The sequence below is a fragment of the Struthio camelus genome, chromosome 15, assembly GCF_040807025.1.
Source record: "Struthio camelus isolate bStrCam1 chromosome 15, bStrCam1.hap1, whole genome shotgun sequence".
Classification (NCBI taxonomy): Eukaryota; Metazoa; Chordata; class Aves; order Struthioniformes; family Struthionidae; genus Struthio; species Struthio camelus.
In genome coordinates this window covers 7,481,772-7,504,094 of record NC_090956.1, presented here as the reverse complement: position 1 = coordinate 7,504,094, position 22,323 = coordinate 7,481,772, and the positions used below count along the sequence as shown (strand labels likewise).

The following is a 22,323-nucleotide window of genomic DNA, read 5'->3' as shown; positions in this document are numbered from 1 at the left end:
CCATGAAGCCCAAAATATTAAAAAGGGGAAAACTATGCAGTACGCTGTCTGCTTTCAGCATGTCAAGAGAGTAGATTCTTTGTCTTAAGACTTCCACACCTGTGTCTGCATGCTGAACCTTTGCAGAGTGCCAGCTTATTCATGTAGTTCTTCCAGCCTTGAGTGAAGCAGTGTTTGGAGAACCTGAAGAAAGGGTAAAGGGGCCAAAGTTGCTAATCAGAAATGTTTTCATGCCAAAGCTGATTCCTTTTTTTCCCTGTCCCCTTCTTTTTCATTAACTTCGCTTATCCTGGGATCTAGGTTGTCCTCACTTTGCCGATTCAAGAGCTTCCCAAATTTTATCTATGAGTTTCTCTAAAGTTTACTTGTGCATGTGGCACTGCAGAAAGAAGTACAGAGGAGTTGAATACTACCAAGCTATTAATAGATTTGGATATGGCCTATTAATAGAACTTGTATTAATACTCACTGGGATTACTGTATGTTCATAACCGTTTGTAAACGGTTCTAATTTGTGCTGCTTCTCCTTGAGCTCAAATCAGGAAAGCATTAAACTGATACAGCTAAATAAGCTATAGTTCTCTAGGTGCGTTGCATTTCTCTCTCTTGCTATCTTAAATAGTCCAGAGCATTCTTGCCCACTTTGTTCCAAAGCTTACAAAATAAATGACACTTAATGTCCTCTCGACCAAGCTGTATATGTGCTAAAATTAGCAGACCTCATTCTCATTCCGTTTGCGTAGCTGTAACTGGAGAATTAACCCACCAAAGTCCAGAACATTTTTGCTCTGTAGAAGCTCACATGAGGGAGGTAAAAGGTAAGAGGAAGCAACTGGAAATAAATGTAAGACTACATGCAGTCAGCAGAAGTGCCAGCGGCCATGAAAGGTGGGAGGAAGGAACCAGAGTATACTGTTTGCATAGATTACCCAGGAGTGTAGTCTGAAGTAGGATGACTGCATCCCGTGTTATGTATGGCCAGCCAAAAACCATGTTAATTAGGTAGGTCTAACAAAAATGTACAAGTTCATTTCTGCCCTATAAAAGGGCGGAGATTTACTCCAGTGATTTTTACCACAGGGAAATAAAATACACTTTTCCAAAGTGTGGGAAATATGATAGAAAGTTAGGAGAAATTCTTGATACTGTCCTGACTTCAGAGATTTTGTATTTCCTTATGAAGAGAATTACTGTCCTGCGTAAGCAAGAGAAAGAAGGTCTCCCTCTCTTTAAAAGAGGAAAAGATAACTTGGTATTTTAGACTGTAGGGCCCAGATATAAATGCTCATCAAGATACTTAGTAACAGCAAGCATTCAGAAAGAGAAACAAATTGAGGCAGGTTACAGCTGTCAGTTTGTCCCCTGCACTTTGTGTTCTTGTGAATTGGGTATCTAGAAGAATCACTGAGTGAAGATGAGAAAAAGCAAATGTGCAGTGGCAAGTGTAAGTTGCAAAACTGAGTTCCTAAACAACTGTTTAGGGAGGGACTCGATTTAATAATAAACTATTGAGGTTCTGATTCTTTCAGAATGAAGGAATGAACAACAGGAAGAGCCATATTTAACTTCTGTTCTCACTTCACATCTGTCAGAACGCAAACCGCCTGAACTTTTTGAAACCACTGTAAAACTATTCTTTGTGCCTCATGAAATGTAGACTGAATCCATTCCTCACATGAGGATGCTTCTCCTTGACTCCTGCCCCTGCCCCAAGAAAACTAGGGGAGGGATTAAAGTATACTGGTCTTGTTTTAAGCTATAGTCAGACTTCCACCGTGTATGAGGTTACACTGCCAATGGCAGTGTTAGCAGGCAGCGAGGGCCAATAAGGTGAAACAGGTAGTGCTGAATACCTGACACCAAATCTATATGCCTTCAGGCAGATTGCACAGGGGAGTTGCTTTGGACGAGCTCTAGTGTGCGGTCCAGTGGGCTGAATGTCCATGTGCTGCTGGAGCACACTAGGTGTGCTCTTAGTGTGGTGCTGGGTTAATTTTCTAGGTGGGAGAAATTCGGTTCACCTGCTCTGACACTGTTCCATTGTTGCATGCTTTGGTTTGCCCTGTGGAGCAATTGGGAAACTCGCTTCAAAAGCACCCACCTTGTCAGAACTTAATCACCAGTGTAAACGTAGCTGCTAGGACTTCTACTGTTAACTTGCTTATATGCCAAAATAAGGCAATATATATAAAAGCCTGTACTGACTTTTTGAAGCTTAGAGCAGTAAGTGTAGGCATTGTTTAGCAGTTTCATCTTTTTATAGTTTTTTGTTTTTTAACTCATTATGTGAGAAAATCCTATAAATCAAAACTATCCTTTCTTCACTAATATCCTTTCTAGAAATTGTAGGGTTTTGTTTGTTTTGGGTTGTTTTTTGAGCATGAGGAAAGGGTCAAAGCTTCCATTTCAAATACAGATAGCACAGTAGAATCTACTCATTCAGCTTGTTACTTGTTTGCTTGGGATTTTGGGAAGAAGGAGCTGCTTTAGGTAACACTTCTCCTACCTTGCTCAGGTTTTGTTTTGCCCTTCCAGCAAAGAAAGGGCAGGGCAGGGGGAGAAAGGCAGGGAAGCTGAAGTAACTGCTGTTACAGCTCTGCATATTGTAGTGGTCCAGCTGGAAACAGGGGCTCCATTGGAAAGCTAGCCTAGAACACTCTGGAATGGTTCGTGGTCAAGGAAACCAAATGCTTAGATACGTTCAGCCACAGTGCTGAGCATCTGGAGAACCTAGCTTCCTGCTACCTGATAACCTATAATGACAGATTGCACTTAATTATATGATTGAATGTTTCCTTTACTTGTAAGTATAAGGACTGTAGGCTAAATAACTTCTGTGTTTTTTTTTTTAGTCTTACTGATTCTTTTGTTTTGGTCTTGGTTTTCATTGCAAGTTTTCATGAAGACTGAGAGAATCAAGTGTAAATCAAGTGTAAAACATGCCTAAGTGCTTGGGGAGTAGAGGTCTTGGGATAAGGACATGGAGCTTGTCTGCATGTAAACTTGCATCTGTGGGAGAAAATAGAAAAGCAGATGAAAACATCCTTTATTTGGTCATAGTTAAATATTTCTAATGCCTTGACCTAAATTAAGACATGTTTTTAAACTTTTAATTATCCCCTCCCCCTTTTTTGCTAGTTAAGCTAGTGTGTCCAGCTGGAGTGGAGTTTTTATAAGTATCTCAAAGGGGAACCCCCTGCTTCTTGGAGCCAGAAATTCAAACTAATCTGGCATATGAATCTTTTGTTCTCAAAATGTGGAGTTAGCAAACAAAGAACTGAACTCTTATTAAATAAAAACATGAAACTTTCCCTTACATCTTATAAGGCATCATGAGTTTTAATTTGCTCCTAGGCGTGGTGAAGAAAATTTGTGCCATGGATGGCTTCATCCCTTAAATTGGTCCCAAAAGTACTGTGTGTATGTGAGAGGGAGTGTGTAATGCTTGTTCCAGCTCAACTTCAAGCATGGTTTCCATGGTAGCTGTTTCTTCCTAGCGGTGACTTGCTTTCAGTTGTTAAAATTGTAATATGAATTGCATAGGAAAGCCTTTAATATCTACATACTCCTAAGTTATTTGGGTTATGTGGCATGTCTTGTCAGATTTGCTCCATAACCCTGGATAAACTGCTTTTAATGGAAATTCAGACTAGGTTGAAGGACTTGTTTCTAGCAGAATTTTCTCTTAGAAACTGGTAACTTTGCTGCTTTTACTTTCTTTTTTAGTTCAAGTTATTCTTCGGCTGCTTTGGATTTTGAGACAGAGCACAAATTGGATCCGGTATTTGATTCACCAAGAATGTCACGGCGTAGTTTGCGGTTAGCTGCTGCAGGATTTCATAAATCGGATGATGCCCGAAGTGATATCCTTCATGATGGCTCTTACGCTGGAAATGTGTCTTTCAGAGAACAGTCTAAGTAAGCAGTTATTTTTTATCAAGATGAGTTAATTTATTGGTTGAGGTCTTGAGTATATGCTTATCTGAAAGATGACTGAGGTTTCATGTTTGAACATTCTGTTCTTAATGTTTACTGTCATACTTTGGAAATTACTGTATTGAGGATGCGTCGTTTACAGTGAAGTCTTTGCAAAAGTATAGATGTCAAGAGTGAGAATTTTCTTTTAGGCCTGACTGGAACTGTCAGGTCCTATCAATGTGTCATTAATAAAAACAGTCAAGGTATTTCAGCAAACAGAAATTCGTATCTTTAGTGCTATGTCTCTTCTGTATTTGCTTTCCGTTTCCTAGGATGGTGAAGCAACGCAAAAGTATGAATAAACAATCTGGCACTGTGAGACATACACCAAGGAAAAATCTATCCAGCTCTTCTATTTTTAGCCAAAGTAGTTTCAATAGCCATGCCAGTGATACATCAATGACATCCACTGTATTGGATGAATCTTTGATTCGAGAGCAGACTGAAGTTGATCATTTCTGGGGTAGGTAATGAACTCTATTGCTCGTTTCAAATGGTGGAGAAACTGTGGTATGGCATGTGTAGGTACATGTCCATGTCTTCCTTCCTTTACCCACCCACTTCTTCATCTTTCCCCCCAAACACATGCTTACGCATCTGTTGTGGATGCTTGCTTGCTAAGATGTTGCTGGAAACTCTCTGCCTGCTACATAAACTTCTGCTCTTGATTTGGTGTTGCAGTCAGCACCAGGACATGTTGTTTTGCAGTCAGATTGATAGGCCAAACAGAAGTGTGTACAATTATGTAATGCAACACCAAACACAGCATGGATTTATTTCTTACTATTACATTTCATCTTACTGTTCTTACCATTGTTTTCAAAATGTACATAAAGTACAGTATTCAAATAATGGTAAACAGTTAACTTCATCAAGTTTCCTTAAAAACCTAAAGGACAAGTATTACCTTGTTTAATTATGGGCAAGAGTGTTTTCAGCCTTAACGTAGCCTAATCCAAAAGTTCTAAATTAATAGCACCTTACGACTTCCTAAGAGGGGTGTATGGGTGTGGTTGTGGGTTTGGGGGCTTTACTGGAGCCACTTTTTTTTTTTTTTTTTTTTGCAGCAAAGAGAAAAATGTGGAAATTGCTCCCATAAAATATTATATGGGAAGAGATAATGATTTATTCTATCTCCCAATTCAGACTACTTGTTTCTAGTTAGTACATCTCGTGAGAGGACTCTGGGAAGTTGATAAAATCTTTCAATCTTAGTAGAATGGGTGCTAAACTTCAGGGCACTTGGGTCTTACAACAGGATTTTAAAATACAGTAGTAGCAAAGTGGTTACTAAGCAACAGAAACAGCTTAAGCTCATAATTAGCTGCTGGAAAGTCACACGGGAGCTGACTACACTAGTTGTCATTCATGTTTTTCTGCAGCTGCTTTCGTAGAACACTTCACTAACTATCACCCTGTTACGTTAATGTCTGAGTATATGGATCTAGTCATGTGGACTGCAAAACATGTTAAATACTAATTGTAAAGTGGCTTTTCTTTGTGTCTTAGATAGTGGGATTGTTGATTTAAGTCAGTGTCAGATGTCATAGTTGAATATAGGATTTCATTATACTTGGGAACAAACTTTTCTTTTATCTTTTTTCCTTTTAAGGTCTTGATGATGATGGTGACCCGAAAGGTAACTACACAGTCCTTTTGCTTCCAGAAATGTTCTATTTAATCTAGCTAGCACCGTAGATAGTTTCACAGTGAATGTCCTACTCTTGGCTTGCTAGGTAGTGATACTACACTGATGCAGGGAAATGGTGATGTAGCAACAGCGGAAATGCAGACTGCAGTGATCAATGGCTATACTTGCAACGATTGCAGCATGCTTTCTGAACGGAAGGAGGTTCTTACAGCATACTCTGCTTCTCACGTGCCATCTTCCAGAATTTACTCGAGGGATAGGAGTCAGAAGCATGCATCTAGTAAGTAATTTTCTCTTGTTTTAGACGCATGTCAGAATGGTGTACAGTTTAATTGATGTATTTTAAAATAGTGTTACTTAAACACTTTTCCCACTCTGCTAAATTTGTCAAGAGCTCAACTCTAAAGATCAGTTTATCATGAAATACCTTTTCTATATCAATGGGGACTTAGTGGTGGTGTCAGCTTCTGATACACAGTTATCTTTTTTCATTCTGTTGGTAGGAATTAAGCAATGGCAAAAGTGCCAGGATATCTTAATAGGTCATGTTTTCAAACTGATGTGGAGTGCTGTATGCTGTTCCAGCTGGTACTGATTGTAATAGTCTCTTAATCTGATATTTAAATGGTGTGTCTGTCTACCAGGTTCTTGGTGAGGGCTTTCAAACAGAAACTTTCTTTGTACAGTCTCATTATTTCCCATAAATGATTTGAACTTTAAGGATTGACCAGAATTGTTACTTTGCAGTGTTTCTGTTATCTAGGAAATCTCTGAAAGATACCTTCTTACTTCTGGCTTGTGTTGGAGGGGGCAGGTCACTTAACCTTCAGCATATTACAGTGTTTTTAGGAGCTAAACCTCCTCAAATTGAACCCCAAAGAGGGGAAAAAACCGATCCCAAACAGGCTTCCTAGAAACTACGCTTCCAAAACTTAAAAATAAATGAATATACCCTAAATAAGGTTCTGCCTTTCCAAGGCAATCTCCGCTCTCTGGATAATTGTCCTCAGTGTCTTGGCTGTATCTGCTTGCTGCTTGCTAGCATAACATCTTGGAATTTCCTGAGTATTGGTAGTCTTCAGAGATGACCAGGAAGGTGGTGTGGCATTGTTTTTTTTTTTTTTTTTTTTCCAGTGGTCTTGAATTAGGAAGGAATGAGTTTAGGGAGACTATAGGTGTATTATTTTTGAATGAAGTTGCAAGTCCAGTTCCAGTTGCAAGTCTGTTGGAACTATAAGGCATGACCTTTAAATGTTTTAAGGCAAGTTTTTCTTTTTGACGAAAGCCTAATGCAGATAGGAATTCTGTTGTATCGGCATAATGATCTTTCAAGGGAGTTGCCATGTTAAAAGCCTTTTCTGTGCTCCAGACCTCCTATTTGCCTAGGAGAATCTTGTAAGTGAACGTGTCCTTGTACATGCTTTTGAACTTTAATCCAGCAGTTTGGTTTAAATCTAGGGGAGGGAAGGGACACAATCATGGCAAGTTTTGGAATGTGACTGATTCTAGGAAAGCATCAGTATGGAGAACTGTGACTTTTTCTGCTGAATATCCTCTAAAGGAGAAGATGTAATGGAAAAGCCTTTGTAGCACTGAAGGCAGGCTACTGTGGTAACTTCTTTCCTCTAGTTTAAATGGAAGAAAGTGGAAAAGGTCTCTCCATTCTTGTTTTGGGCTTAAAAGGTAGTTTATGCCTCTTATTTCTTTGGCGCTGTGATCCACAAAGTCAATACCAACAGCTCAAATCATTGAGAAACCCTGAGTTCTGTAAGCAAGGAATTCATTGCTATTTAGAGTTCTTAATCTTCACTAAGAAAGCATTCTTGCTGAAGCTGTATTTGTGTCTTGAAGGCATTTTCTTTAGGTTGTAGTTCTTGCGGAAGCTTTTGCTGTAATATCTAATGCAACCAGACTTTTCAAACCATGCTTACTTAAGCCTCATACTCCTGTCGAAACAAAAGCTTTGGATTCTTCAGCCTTGCTTTTCCAGTAGCTAATGGTCACAGAGAATTGAAGTACAATTTTATGTGGGTGAATAATTTGTATTCACACCTTTTTTCTTTAATAGGAGGTGCCTCTTTCTACATGAATAAGATTCTGCGATTGGTCAAACATGCTGCAGCATCTTTTGCATCACTCTTAGTGCATCTAGTTCAAATGGTTCTGCTGAAGCTGGGTTATGAGTTTAAAGGTACCTTTTCAGTTGTCTTCCTTGGATTTGTCTTTGTGTAGCATCTGGAGTGGAGACCAAAGTGCTTCACCCCCACCCCCTTTTCTTACTGACTTTGCCTGTTGCAATATGACGTTCCTTTTCTATAGTCATTTCACTGGCTACCGTCTTCCCCCTTTTTTAACTCTCTCAATTGTGCTAGCATTTCCACACTCTTCCTCTGTTCTGGAAATATCCAGATCCAGGTAGGTGATTATATATAGAGAGAGCATAGATTTCTGTGTGGATTTTCTCTAGGAAATAAGAGAAGGTCATGTTTAAGTTGAGAAACTTAAGTCGGTTTATAAAAACCGGTTTGTGTGACACTGTCAAATCCGAACTTTTTAGCGTCCTCAGGGTGGGCTGCCTCATTACCATTAAACCCATTGTGCCTGTAAAGCTTGATTTTAGACTTGCTTGCAAAAGTAAAGCTGCAAGCATTGCTATTCTTACGCACATTTTGTTTTCAAGAAAAAGTTTGATTCATCTTTGGTGCTTGCTCTTTTATAACACAGATTCGATCAGTGCAGTTACCTTCTGCCTACAGCAGTTTAACTAGTGTGTGTGTATAAGAAAATTTCTTCTAGATTTCTTCCCCTCCTGTTTGCCTTGATACCTTATAACTTCCTAATGCTTTCTTTTGAGTCCAAGAACCAACATAAAGAGGTTCTTGGCTCTACAATGAGAATAGGGGCTTAGGGTTTGATGAATTTTTACTTAGGTTTTGTTTTTATTTGACTAACTTCTTAATTTAAAGCACTTAAGAAACAGATTTTAAAATGAATGTTTTCTCGGCTCGTCCTCATGTAACGAGCGTTTCGTTTTATTTCTGTTCTGAGTTCAAGATTAATCCTCCATAGCAAATCTTAGAAGAGAGGATCCCATACTTGCATGGGATAATTTAATTTCTGTCTCTTAAGTTTCAGCTAAGATCTTATCTCCTCAAAATTTAAAGACTGTATGGAGTAATGTGAAATTGAGGATTATGATAAAACAGTTAAATGATGGCCTGACTATTTTTAGGCAGGTAAGAGCAAAGTATCGCATGCATGTCTCTAGGATTTCTGCAAAACAAGGAAAGCTGGACTTGAGGTGGTGGTTATCTGAAAAGAAGCAGAAAGATTTTGAACTAAAAGGTTCTGTCTTCTGTCCAATCACACTTTTTCTTTAAAGAAGAGGCTTCTTTCACAACCATTTTCCAGGCCTCTTGCAGGTCACTTGGCCTTACGAGCTAAGCCAGTTTAGTTAAAATCTGGGTACACGAAAGGCTTTGAACTTGAAAGAAACATATTCCATGTGTTCTTTTTGAATGTGTTGCAGCTCACTCAGATTACTGTGGAAGCATGAACGTAAAGGAGATTTTCAGAGACAATAGCCGTCTTGGTGTACATGAGGAATCAATATGTAAGTATAGCAATTGGTGTTGTCTTTTAGCCCTGGGCTAAACTCTTGGATGCTGCAGTATTACCGGAGTAATGTCAAATGCTCCATGACTCTATGGAAGCTATAAAGTACATGCTTGTTTTATAACTTAGATGTAGGGGGAGAAGAAATGCAATTAGCTGGTATATTATAGTATTGTCCCAAACAAGTTTTATTCCATTGACGTTTGCTAATGGTTCGTCGTTTAATAAGTGATATTGTGAAATAGACCTGTTCAAACTATCTTGTAACAAACTTTGATGCTGGTTTTGTCACATTAATCGACTGTTACCACAACCAACAGGTGATGACTGTAAGGGGAAGAAACATCTTGAAACATACACCACAGACCACATGCAATCCTCATGGGCTAAAAGGGTAGCAAGGACCATTTGGCACACCTTTTCTTATGCAGGTTGACTTGGACCTTTTTTCTTTTGCTTTTACTTTACTTCAGAATTTCACAAATGTTAATCATTTGTATTGTTTTGTGTATTTTTTTCTTAACTACATCTATCAAAGTAGATTAAACTGAAGTGTAAAGTGTCTAGAAAATTAATTTTACATAGCGTCTTTCCTGTTTGACTCTTGCTCTGATACTGGCTTTTATACGAGCTTAGTAGGTAGAGAGACTGCTTACCTATAAGTAAAGAAGTGTGGTAATAGCAAACACCTGTGTTAGAAAGAATGTGTCAAATTGTAGAATATGAATCAGATTTGTTAATTTATTGCACTTCAGGAAAGTCTGTGCCCTTCCTAGGGTGAAAAACTAACCTTAAATGAAAGCAAGGTATGAAGGTACTGGTATACAGATTATTTGAATAAAGGGTTTTTAACATTTTATTTTTGTTTTAGAGATAGTCAATTTTTACAGGAATCTTATGTAGTGATAGACTCTTCCCTGTGAGATGAGCCTTCCCTAGCTTGAATGGCAGAGGCATCGAGAATCTGTCGAATGCTCTTTATTCAGCAAAGGAAAATGATTTGAGACACTTCAGTCACCTAAATGCTTTGCAAAATATTGGGTTGGTATATCTATAATCCCTCAGATTAACCGAGATATCTCTGCTAATTTAAAAATGTAGGATTGCTTCCTAAGTGTATGTTTAGTTTGTTCTGCAGAACAAACTGTCTGGTCTCGAATTCAGTGACTGTTGGCTTCGGTGGGTTTTAAGTTACAGCTTTTTTTTTTTTTTTTTTAAGAGGCTCAAAACTGACATACTGAAGATCCTTGGAACATTCATTTTAATGAAAACTTGCTTTGCTGCTTGTAACCATTTTCTATAGGTGGTAGTAGTGTTTTATGTTGTTTATCAGTGTTTCTTAGACATTATTATTGACTTAATTATTTGACTAGGATTTGAAATTTTAATTGCCCCTTCCCTTTTATATACATGTGAACCCAGATACCAAAACCTGGCGTATAATTCAAAGCGAATAAGATAGTTTTAAAACTAATGATACACTTCAAACATGCTTTTATTGCATCACTTTTCTAATGTTATCTTTTATAATTAGTATGGGTATCTACCAATGTCAGTCTATAAAGCGTAAGTCTTCTCTATTTTGGAAAAGTGACATTCTAACTGCACAGATGCTACTCTGTTTGTTATATATGAAGATGCTTTTTCGAAATTGTCTTGGTTTTACTTGAACTCATATTTTATTTTGTTTTTAAGTATTGAAGAACCAAGTTTATAGTTTACTGAAAGGTATGGTTTAAAATTGTGCAGAACATGTAATGATCAGGGGCTTGAATCTCTGTTTTACTACATGTACTGCAAAAAAAACTTCAGCTCATTTATATATGTTACCACATAGAGTTAATTTGTTATAATCTAGGTTACTTTATGGTTCACATGTTGCGAACAGTGGGAGCAACTGGATGGCTTGTGTCTCAGAAGGTGTTGTCTCTACTTTGGCTGCCCATTGTTTCTTCAGGTTACTATCCTGATCTGTGTGTGTGCATGTTGCCTGTTTCTTTTGACAAACTAGGAGTTTGCAATAGGTGGCTTACACTAATTCAACTATGCTTTTACTGTTGCTTTTATTCCTTGAAATGCACATGCTAACTTACTTCCTTTACTGACCAAAACATGCATAATGTGAGGATATACTTCTGTTCACAGGCATAATGGGAGACATGAGCGAATGAATGTATGAATAACCCAGGATATGGGTCCCCAAGACTAGTGGGGTATATTGGTTTGGTAGTTGCTTCCTATCATGGTATTCCTCTTGGCAAAAACTGGTACCGCTAATCTGTGTGTTTACCGAAACATATCGAGGTCCTCAGCAGAGGACTTGGGCTCAAACATTATGACAGAATTCTATATGAGATAACATTGTTAAAACAAATGAGCATTTCATCTTCTTGCATGGCTATTGTCTGTGTCAAGTAGCTGAAGTTATAATGCTGTCATATTTGTGATACAAATCTAGATGTTAATAAGCTGCATGCATTACCTGTACTCGTCCATTTCTCTGCTGTGCAGAGCAGTCTTGGCCATGGCTGCATGTTGCCCTGCTTGGTTTCCTTTGACGTGGACTGCAGTAATTATATTTTGTTACCCCTTTTCTTTTCTAGGGAGGGCAGCTTCTGGCATGTTCTGGTGGCTTAGAACTGGATGGTATCAACTTGTTGCTCTAATGTCTTTGCTCAGTGCGCTGCTTCTTAGGTGTGTATCCTTTACCCAAAAAAGCGTTTTCTCTAGGCAAATTCTTTACTCAGTTATAAAAGAATAAAATATGACAAATGTCTCTTGTTTCACGTAAACTTTCCCTCTTTATCTAGATGCCTTCCAAAGATTTTCAAGCTATTACTGTTTCTCATCCCGCTGCTGTTTTTACTAGGTATGTGAATTGTTTAATTGATAATACAAGTTGATGTATGCTTACTACAGTTGTACTAAAAGGGCATTTTTAGTTGAACTTCAGGTTATAGAGAAGACTAAGCACGAAAGACCAAATTTCAGTTTGTCACCAGAGCAGTTATTCAAGTTTAAGTACTGTCCTGCCAATGGACTTTACTCTTATCATGAAAAAATACCCTTAATTGAATTTTATAGAGCTCTTTGGACCAGTGCATTTACTCGGTCACTCTCCAAGTCTTTCATTACCCTTGCCTCCCCACATCCCTTCATTGAAACTGTAATGAGCTCATGAAGAGTGGGATATGTACTGATTGCTCTGATTATTGTCAGTCCCCATAAAAATGTGGTGGTTAAGTTCCTTTAACAGCTCATTCTAAGTCATTCCTTTGCTCTAAACAGTGCTTCTCATTTTTTTTGAAACATTGCTTAGACTGGTTAGCTGGCAATATTCGAGGCCAGTCATCTACTTTGAAAGAAATGTCTTAAATAGAGTTTACTGAAGAATTTGGACCATTTCTGAAGAGCAATTTCATATCTTCCCATGTCATAAAAATATTGCTTCTTTCGGGGAAAAGCTGAAGCTTCTCAGCAACTTGCAGTAGGAATTCAAAATTCTTTGTACTGAGGAGAATAAGATGAGGAGAAGAAATAAGTGGAATCTTTGCAAAAGTGCGAAGTTTCTATGGCAGCATAAGCTTCTTCCAACTTCTACTAGATAAGATGCAACATACTATGCAGTAAATAGGATGCAAGGCAAGATGCTTTCCATTCAGATCGAAAGCAGTATTTAATGTATCTTTGTTCAGTGAGCATGGCCTGTCTTACTGAATAAATGAAATCTAGGTCCCAGGGAAGCAGTAGTATGTGATTAAGGATGTATTGTGATATATAGTCAGAAGTTGTCTGACTTACAGCTGTGTAAGTGTCACTGGTTGCTTGACTTGAATCTTGAGTGCTTGACTTAACGTTTTAAAGCCTTCTAAAGTAGCTCATATTGCTAACTTTAATTTAGGGTGGAGTAGCGTGTGCTGTGTGCTATGCAAAGACAAGGTAGCTTGTCTCCTTAAGTAAAAGCTTCAATTTGTAGATACAAGCAGTCTTCAGAGATTTTTCCCCTAAGTATCTCTTCTGCTTTTCTTTCTGCTCATGAAAGGTATGTGGTCCTGGGGATTTGATGGCTTCGTTTCACTACTACCCTCATTGAACTGGACAAGAATTCACAGAGTACAGAGAATAGATGATGCTATTCATATTCTCAAACCACAGCCTGATTCTTCTCATTCTGTGCAGCCTCCAAAGGTAAGGGAGAACAGTAGGGAAGAACCTACGTTTTTAACTCCTGTGTCTTAAAATTTTTGCAGTAACTGCTATTACCAAGAGTAATGCAAAAAAGTGTCTTCATTTTAAACATTTAAAAAAAAAAATCTTTACACCTTAGGGTACCATAAATATCTTTGATTCTGGTCGTGTAACTGAGCTGGAAAAGCAAATGGCCTTCGTGTCTGACAGATGCCATCACCGTGATGAAGAATATAGGAAAGTGATGCTTCTACTCCAGAATCTTCAAGATCAAGTTGCCCAGATGAGTGACAGAAGTGAAATATTGACACTAATAAAAAATGTGATGAGTCAGCATCTCACAGATATGAAAGAGGAGGAAAAGGTAAAGATTAATTAGTTATTGATGCTTTCTGATACTGATCAGAGTGCTCTCTTATTAATGCAGATTATTAGTGATCTGGCTTCTAGATTTTATTTATTTATTTTTCTGGTATAGAATTAACTGATAGAGAGTAAATGCCAGGGAGTGGAATCCCAGGTTTTGTTCCTCCTCTGTTACTGTTGACAAAGTTCTAATTCTGGATAGGTGGTCTAAAGTAGAATCACATCCCTGAAAAGCAGCTGGATTTATCCTCTTTATTACAGAGAAAGAACATTATAGCAAGGACTAATAAGGTAGAAGGGTTTTTGTTGTAAACCTTCCCGTGTATAACCCTCACTACTGCTGAATCACACTTGGTTTTTTTATTACAGATGCTATAATTTCTCACACAATCTGCAGGATAAGTCATTTAAGCACTTTTGAAAGTTACGATCACAGAATGAAACAAACACTATGCTTTGTAGGAGATCTCAGTTATACTATTTGTACTCAAAGTACACCACCTTTTTCTTCCTTTTTTTTAAGACTAACTTCCTGGCTTTACATCAAGAACATGAGATGCGCATCATGACACTGGGAGACCTTCTTGGAAAACTTTCTGCTAAATCTGAGGTATAGAGAGTTAGCTTTGCTAACTAGTTAGTTGTAACCTGTTTCTGAGGGGCTTAAGTTTGTTTGCTTCACTCTAATTATTGCAACTGTTCCAGTCTGTTTTTATCTGTATTCTTGCTCCCCTCTCTCTGTTCTTAAAGGGGTAGGGGTTTTGCTGTTGTCTCCCTTGGGCATGTTCTCCCCTCCCCCCCCCCCCCCCCCAAGAAAAAACTTAGTTGTCCACTAAGTTATTCACTGACCAGTGAGGCAGAACTGAGAAGCACAAATATAAGTAATTTAGTGACATAAACTTATATAGGTGGTGTGAAATACATTGTTTCAATGGGACACTTTATTGTCCTCCTACTGTTATATTATAGGCATTACCTTGTGTATGATAAAACCAACTCTTGTGTTTTTGTAGGACATCCAGAAGGAGCTTGACATAGCCAAAGCAAAAACAATGCGGTATGAATACTCTTCAAATATATTTTGCTCTTTCAATCCTGATGCTAACTGATGGTGGTGGAAGTTATTCTGTGAAATATAATAATCATCCTTTTCTTAATGTCAGTTGACTGCCCTTGAGAGTGTGTGTTGTCAGCACAAGTATTTCTGTCTTGTAATAGATTTTAACCATGATGCCGAACAAGGGACCGCTTGTGATGTGCTAGTGGTCCTGCAACTAATTTTTTACTAGAGAAATCTGTTTATAATACAAAGGAGACTGTAACTTCTAATGCATTTATTAGGGGATAAAAATTTTTCCTTTTGCTTAGTGAATTTTTCCTCTTGCTCAATTTGCTTAGTGAAGTACATAATGGCTATCTTTGATAGGCTTTATATTGAACTACTTGGACAAAGGTTACTCTTGATAAGAGATCATGTGTTTGGCTTGTCAGCTATACTACTGTCCACCCATGTAATGTGTAATACAAGGAAAAAATCCTGCAGCACTTAAGTAGTTTTTCCACTGAGAAGTGGGGGTAAAACTATTACTTGGAGATTTATTATTTAAGTTAATAACGGCTTTAGAATGATGGCTGATATTTTTTTCCATGGCATACACTGAACATTGATCTATATAGATCAAATGTGTCCTGCTACTTACAGACCCAACTTAGATGATAATGACTTCATAGGCAAGTGTTAAGAAAGGTAACACGAAACTCTCTAGTCTAAACATCAGACTTGGGCAAATAGAGCTTAACTGGTTTGGCAGAAACTTTAAATTCTAAACACCCAGAGATCTGTACATGTCTGAGTTACTAATTTGCCAGCCTGGTGATACTCTAAAGGTCATCACTTCTGGTTTTGTCCACAGCTTTAAAAATATTTTGGTTTGAATTTATTCATCCTAAATATGCTTTAAATAAATATTGTGAGCCTGCAGTTCCTTGAAGATGTTGTCTTGGTGAATAACTGAACTAGGAAAGCACTTCGTATTAGACAAATGTGTTCCTGCTCCTTTAGAATTTGATGAAATGATTCAAACTACTTTTTTCTAATTATTGACTCTTTGGTTTTTGTCAGAGATGGTGATGAACATAATCACCTTTTATCCAAAGTTAAAAAGCTGGAACTAGAGTTGTCTCAGATGAAATCAGAGCTGTTAAATTGGCAAAGTGTGAAGACAAGCTGCGACAAAATAGATGTCATTCATGAGAAAGTAAGTTCTGTAACTGTCCCAGTAAAACCTGGTACTACTTGATTTTGTTTGCTAACTTTCCTGTCAGGTACTACAATAAGTAACATGGGGTATAGTATTCATCTTAAATAGCAGTAGTGCTTTACGTGGGTGGGTTGTGGATTTTTTTTTTTCCTCTAGTGAGTGATATCTTACTAGACAAGAACTCACTGCTTGTTGTCTAAATGGCAATTCTATTTGCTTTTAAAATATGATGCAGTAGCATTTCTGTACACTGTACTTTGACTGACATACCTTGCTAACTCATGCAAGTTTAAAAAAGTAATTCATGTAAATGCAACAGTGTTTTGATTTGTGAGAGTCGTTTAAAAATCATGCTTAAATTTTTTGAAGCCTTTTGTAACTTCTGTTTGGAACCTCTGACTAGAATGCAGCCAACAAAATAGAACAGTAAGTGTTGATGTGGGATTGTCGACTCTGGCTAAATATCTTATTAGAGAGTTATCACAAGATGGTCTGGCTACCTGTGTATGGAATCAAAGCATATCCATAAGTGAGTGTTAGTCATTTAGTTAACTATGCTGAACAAGTATACTGCTCCCCTTAGAGTTGCCACGGTGCCCTCTTTGAACTGTTGCAGTCAGCTTTAGTTTAATTTTTATTCTGAAGCATTAGTTGGACCCTAAATGTAAACTACATATTTTGCTCGGCATATTTTTGCTTTTGTTTGGTCTGGTGGACAAAACACATGAAAAAGCCTGGATGCTTCATAGATGTGTTCTTCTGTACCTCTGTTATTCCTATGTAAGTCAATGTAGTTAACACTTGTGAAAACTGGATTTATCTATAGTGCTGGAAACCCATACTGATTTCACGTGTCCGTGTTATACACATGTATTACTTAATGGTTTATAAAGACTAATCACTTACACTGGAATTGTTGATGGCTTCTGCTAGGTAGATGCCCAGGTCAAAGAATCCATCAAGCTAATGTTTTTCGGTGATCGCCAGGAAGACTTTCCTGAATCACTTCTCCAATGGCTTGCATCCAATTTTGTGAGCAAAAGTGATTTGCAGACTTTGCTGCAGGATCTAGAGTTGCAGATCCTCAAGAACATTACTCTCCATATGTCGTCTACAAACCAAAAACTAACGTCTGAAGTAGTAACAAATGCTGTGAATAACGTAGGGGTTTCTGGAATCACGGAAGCGGTAAGTTAGTTCAAGTGCTAAAAAATTCAGCTAAAATTGTAAAAAGACGTTTAGAGGCGTTTTATGGAGCATGACTGTCAATACAAATCTTAATGGTTTTAAGAGATTAACTGAAATAGGGGAAGAACCACATAAAATGCTTTATCAAATGTATCCTTACAGCCTTGCTTTTTGTCCTTTGCGAACATGTTTTTTTCCTCCAAGTATGCTGTATTGAAAGCTGAAGACTTCCCAAAATACAAGCATACCAAAAAACACAGCTCCATGACTTGGGAAGGTGGGGAAAAGAATGCAACTCTCACTGCATCTCAATTGGTGTTTTCTTTATGAGCTTGTTTTAAGCCAGACAACCATACATTAAAAACAGCCTGTGTCTTGACAGAGGCTTTAAAATATTGTGGTGGAGTACAGCATCTCAAAAGGATGCATGCAACTTCACACAGATTTGTGTGTATCAATTTTCTGTCAGTTGATATTACTAAAATCTTTCTTTCCATTCTGTTCCTCTTCTGTGGGTACATCTGTAGCAAGCACGCATTATTGTAAACAATGCGTTGAAGCTCTATTCTCAAGACAAGACTGGCATGGTGGATTTCGCCTTAGAATCTGGAGGTAAATAGTAGAGGAAGGGCTAAAAATAAGACATCGTATCTACTAAAAATCTAAAACTAAGACTAAAAGTTAATGTAAAACTATGTGTTGTCTAATGGTCAGACTACTGTAATCGGTGCCTATTGTTAATAGTGATATATCAGCCATGTAATTTATGATAAGTAGTAGGGGCCAGAAATGTACATAAAGACAGATGAGTCCAGGTTCCCTAGGGTATGTATGGAGTGGGACAAACAACTCTATGTGTATAACTGGCTAATTGAGACCCACAGATTGCGTGGGATGTGCACATCACTAAACTCGCTATGGAAAGCATTGATTTCCTCAGCCCTCTTAAATAAATAAAATCCTAGAACACGTTCTTAAGATACCATAGTATTGGATACTTGTACCTTAATGTAAAGTTTTATTGTGATAGAAACATCTGATCTTTGTTTTAATGCACTTAAAGATTTTGCTACGTTCTAGTAGTTTAACAACCTTAATGAATATACCAGTTATCTTCCTCAAAAAGGTATTACAGATCTCTGCCTTTTAAAAAAGAGTCTTTGGAAAGAAACAAGTAACTACTGCTAACTCAGCTTATCTTTTTTGAGGTGGCAGTATTCTGAGTACTCGCTGTTCTGAAACCTATGAGACTAAAACAGCATTAATTAGCCTCTTTGGAATTCCTCTGTGGTACTTCTCTCAGTCTCCCAGAGTGGTGATTCAGGTAATGAAAGGCCAAGTGAACAAACTCGGCAATGCTACATGTTGAGTGGTTTGGGTTGTTTTCTGGATGCTGGATGTTTGTCTGTGATGCTGGGGAGGGAATGTACTCTGAACTTTGTTCCTGAGAGTGGGGTTCTCCCAGTATATCCTGGGACTTGTGCAAAGCGTGAGCACTGGGAGGATTCCTGCTGAGAAATAATTTCAAGGTGGGTCTCCAAAACATGGCTGGTAGTTGGGGAAGATGTGCTCTCTTCCTCAAGAGAGTGCAGCTGAAATTGTGTAGTCCATATTCTTTCATACTGCACAAATGAGAAGATAGGTAATCCAGAGAACACAGGAAGTTTCATCTTATGTTCTGTTTGGCCGTTGTTTCAGAGGATGAACTGTGATTAGGATCAAAACTGCTGTGAATTGGACTTTGTATTCCACGAAATAGATTAGGTTCTGCCACTTACTGTCTTTTAAAGGCTATTCTTAATAATTAAGAATTCATTACAACTTTTACAAAAAGAAGTTTGTGATATTTTATTTTCTCCTTTCCCTGAAAACTGTTCTCTAGCCGGACATGTATCCAGGAAACTGCTGGGCTTTCAAAGGATCACAAGGGTATCTTGTAGTTAGACTTTCAATGAAGATCTACCCAACTGCCTTTACAGTGGAACATATACCAAAAACACTTTCGCCAACAGGAAATATCACCAGTGCTCCTAAGAACTTTTCAGTATATGTAAGTCTGTCTTTGAAATTAAGTTGTTAATGTTTGTATACATAAAGAATATTTGTGTGTTATATCCTGGAAAAATGAGCTCAAGAGAGGAACAGCAAAGAAGAGAAATTGATGTTTCTGTTGTTGCCCTCAGAATTGCTTATGTTCTTGAAGAGCTTTCAGATGCAGGAATGACAAGTGGTAAAACTAATTCTGAGGGAGTTGTTTCTTTTGCCTTGCTTTTTACGAAAGAAAACCCTTTGAGGGGAGAAGATACTGTTTTTATGACTAACATCAAATTTTGAGAACTCTATTAGTCTCGTATGCCTCTCTTTTCCCCTTCCCCCTCCACACGTACAATTTGGCTCTTCACCTTATCTGTGATACTCCTTAAATCTTTTTTTTAAATATAGCTTAACTTTTGTAGGCACTGTTGCGTAACAGAAAGCTACAGGCTGCACTGTAGTATAGTTAGTTATGATGCCTGAAGACTTGGTTTGTCCAGCTCTTTCAGATGCTTAAGATAGCAGTCATCTGCAGATATCTAGTTCTTGGCTTCCTCTTGTTTATAACCGTGATGTTTTCTCGTTCTTGTTAGTCCTGAGCAGTTTATATTGTGCACTGTGATAGTGGTTTTGCTATAGGCTGCTGAATGCTGCTCGTTGATTAAACGGTTACGTAGGCATGCATCTAGTTTTGCTTTGGTTTCAAATTTGAAGGGATCAAAACTCTTTGCCCCCTCTTTTTATAGGGTCTAGATGATGAATATCAAGAAGAAGGTGTGCTTCTTGGACATTACTTTTATGACCAAGGAGGAGAGCCACTGCAGATGTTTCCAGTAAAGGTAAGTCTGGATGACAGGATTTAAAGTGTCAGGAGATAGTCTATTATCTGTGGTAGTGCCTAATAACCAACGAAGAAAAGGACCCCATTCTCTTTTGGGCATTGGTACAGGTAGAGATGGAAAGTATCTGCCTTAAACCCTATGATCTAAATAGACGGGTCGGGGAGCAGGGGGAAGGGTTGTGCCATCTGCACACAAATGGTCTGGAGACGCTAAACATCTGAAGAGTGCTCCATGCTTTTCCTTCACAAATAAGTAACGTAAGGAAAGGAAAGCTCTATTTAAAATGGCAGAAAGTTTCCAAGGTATAATTTAGCTATTGATAAAGGTAATATTTGCAGGAATCTGAAAAAGGGACTTTAGTTGTGCACATATCTATTAGAAGCCTGACTGTAGTTTGTTTGCTTCTTCCTTCTCCTTCAGGAGGAAAATGAAAACGTATTCCAAATAGTGGAACTGAGAATTGTTTCTAACTGGGGACATGCAGAATATACATGTCTCTATCGGTTCAGAGTGCATGGGAAACCAGCTGAATAATCTCCTACACTACAGCTCTTTTTTTTTCTCTCTTGTTGTACATTTTATTTGCAATTTGTATATACTGGAAAACCTAGAACACTGGAATCTTTAAAGGATGAGATTGTGAGATGTATACTGCAGAATTACTGATCCTCTGATAAAGGCAGAAGACTGTCAGCAGAACTGTATTAACATAACTTTTTATTTGCTCTGGTGCTCAGTTTGTAATTGCCAGTTAGCTTTATATTTTTGTGTCCATGCTGAGAAAAATATTGCATGCAAACTGCTCTGGTTCATAAAGCCCAGTTAGCAAACAGGTGATACCTATTTTATTACAAATGAATGTATAGGTTTTTTAAAAGAATAAACCACCTTTTCTGCAACTAGGAATCTGTTTTTTTAATCCAGGATTCAGCTGCATACTTCTGTTAGCTTGGCACCGGGAGCCAAAAACTGTGGTACACTTTTAAGCACTGACTGTGGCTAGAGGTGTGCTTCAGATAACCCTTGTCTTTGGCCTTCTTGGTGGATCTGAAAGGGCTTATTTAAATAAATGTTGAATATGATAAATATTACTGTCAGGGATAGTTAATACAACCAAAACTAGTTTAAACACCAGCAAATGAGAATGCTTCACTGTAACTTGTGGCCATGAGTTCACCTAAACGTCAGGGGTAATTTTAACTGAAATTATTTTAAGGGGTTTTTACCATAGCAACTTGTTTAATTGCTGCATACTAATATTTACTAAGCAATTTAACAGGCTTAACATCTCCAGTCCAGCTAGTCAGCGCATCAAGCCTGATTTGGAACCAGCACTGGGGAGAGGTACAATCTTCACTTGCCAAAAACGATCTTTTTAGGAAAAAACTCATTAGGCTGGTTCATTTTTATAGTCAGTAAATGTTGTGCTGTGATGATGCGGTATGTGAAAATAAGACTATGAAGTAAGCCTTACTACTCTGCATTTACAAGAGAGTTATGCTCAATATTGTTTGTTTAAACTTTTAGCATTTTTAAATCATTCCCGGAAGATTTAGTTATAAGAACATTAGAGTGACTTGCTCTCACAAGCAGCGTTTTCATGCAGAACTGAACTGGACCTTATGTTGAGGTTACGACTGCTTATTGCTCCCCTCAGGATTGCTACTTTGAAGTTCCCTTTCAGAAAAGATTCCTAAAATGTACTTGTATGCAGGAATTTTATCTTGCTGTTATATAATTAGTCAACTTAGTTACACATGAACTGTTAACACATTGAACTGCTGACTGGTTTTCTGAATAGAGTAATGTATGTTGCACAACAGTCCTCGAATGTTTAAAAAAGTCTTCATGTGAACAACGCTTTCACTTGAGCTAGAAACAGAACCTATGGCCTATGCAGAGGAGTTAGATTAAACATGTACAGGTGTTTTCATATTATAGGTTACATATTTAAAATTAGAATTATCCTGTATAAATTGCAATTACATGCTTGGGGTGGGAATATTTTGAATAACACTAACTTATTTTTAAAAAAGCGAGATAGGACTTTGTGCAATGTATTTTTGTAAATGCTTTTCAAAATGTCTGTTCTTTGCTGCCTACAAACGGACGAGATGCTATTGAGATGTTTAAATAAAGAGTTTTAATTTTTGAAAGCGCATGTAATATTTGAAACAGGTAATAAAGTTTCTCTTCTGTA

At 37.8% G+C, this 22,323-nt stretch overlaps 1 protein-coding gene across 39 annotated transcripts in view; it reads left to right on the top strand.

Annotated features, from left to right (window-relative positions):
• Positions 1-22,323, top strand: part of SUN1 (Sad1 and UNC84 domain containing 1) — a 37,496-nt gene extending 15,173 nt beyond the window's left edge. For 9 of the 39 annotated variants that reach the window (XM_068909026.1, XM_068909022.1, XM_068909056.1 and 6 more), the window contains 21 exons: positions 3,727-3,918; positions 4,251-4,441; positions 5,591-5,617; positions 5,715-5,909; positions 7,698-7,820; positions 9,159-9,242; positions 9,565-9,675; positions 11,103-11,201; positions 11,848-11,938; positions 12,055-12,113; positions 13,287-13,432; positions 13,572-13,796; positions 14,322-14,408; positions 14,812-14,855; positions 15,921-16,056; positions 16,993-17,247; positions 17,775-17,859; positions 18,456-18,571; positions 19,130-19,297; positions 20,028-20,120; positions 20,544-22,323. In XM_068909026.1, coding sequence (XP_068765127.1) covers positions 3,727-3,918; positions 4,251-4,441; positions 5,591-5,617; positions 5,715-5,909; positions 7,698-7,820; positions 9,159-9,242; positions 9,565-9,675; positions 11,103-11,201; positions 11,848-11,938; positions 12,055-12,113; positions 13,287-13,432; positions 13,572-13,796; positions 14,322-14,408; positions 14,812-14,855; positions 15,921-16,056; positions 16,993-17,247; positions 17,775-17,859; positions 18,456-18,571; positions 19,130-19,297; positions 20,028-20,120; positions 20,544-20,657 — 2,641 coding nt within the window. In that variant the 3' untranslated portion in view covers positions 20,658-22,323. Of the gene's footprint in view, positions 1-3,726; positions 3,919-4,250; positions 4,442-5,590; positions 5,618-5,714; positions 5,910-7,697; positions 7,821-9,158; positions 9,243-9,564; positions 9,676-10,939; positions 10,973-11,102; positions 11,202-11,847; positions 11,939-12,054; positions 12,114-13,286; positions 13,433-13,571; positions 13,797-14,321; positions 14,409-14,811; positions 14,856-15,920; positions 16,057-16,992; positions 17,248-17,774; positions 17,860-18,455; positions 18,572-19,129; positions 19,298-20,027; positions 20,121-20,543 lie in introns of all 39 variants that reach the window. The other 30 variants (XM_068909036.1, XM_068909032.1, XM_068909049.1 and 27 more) reach the window with 9 other exon arrangements.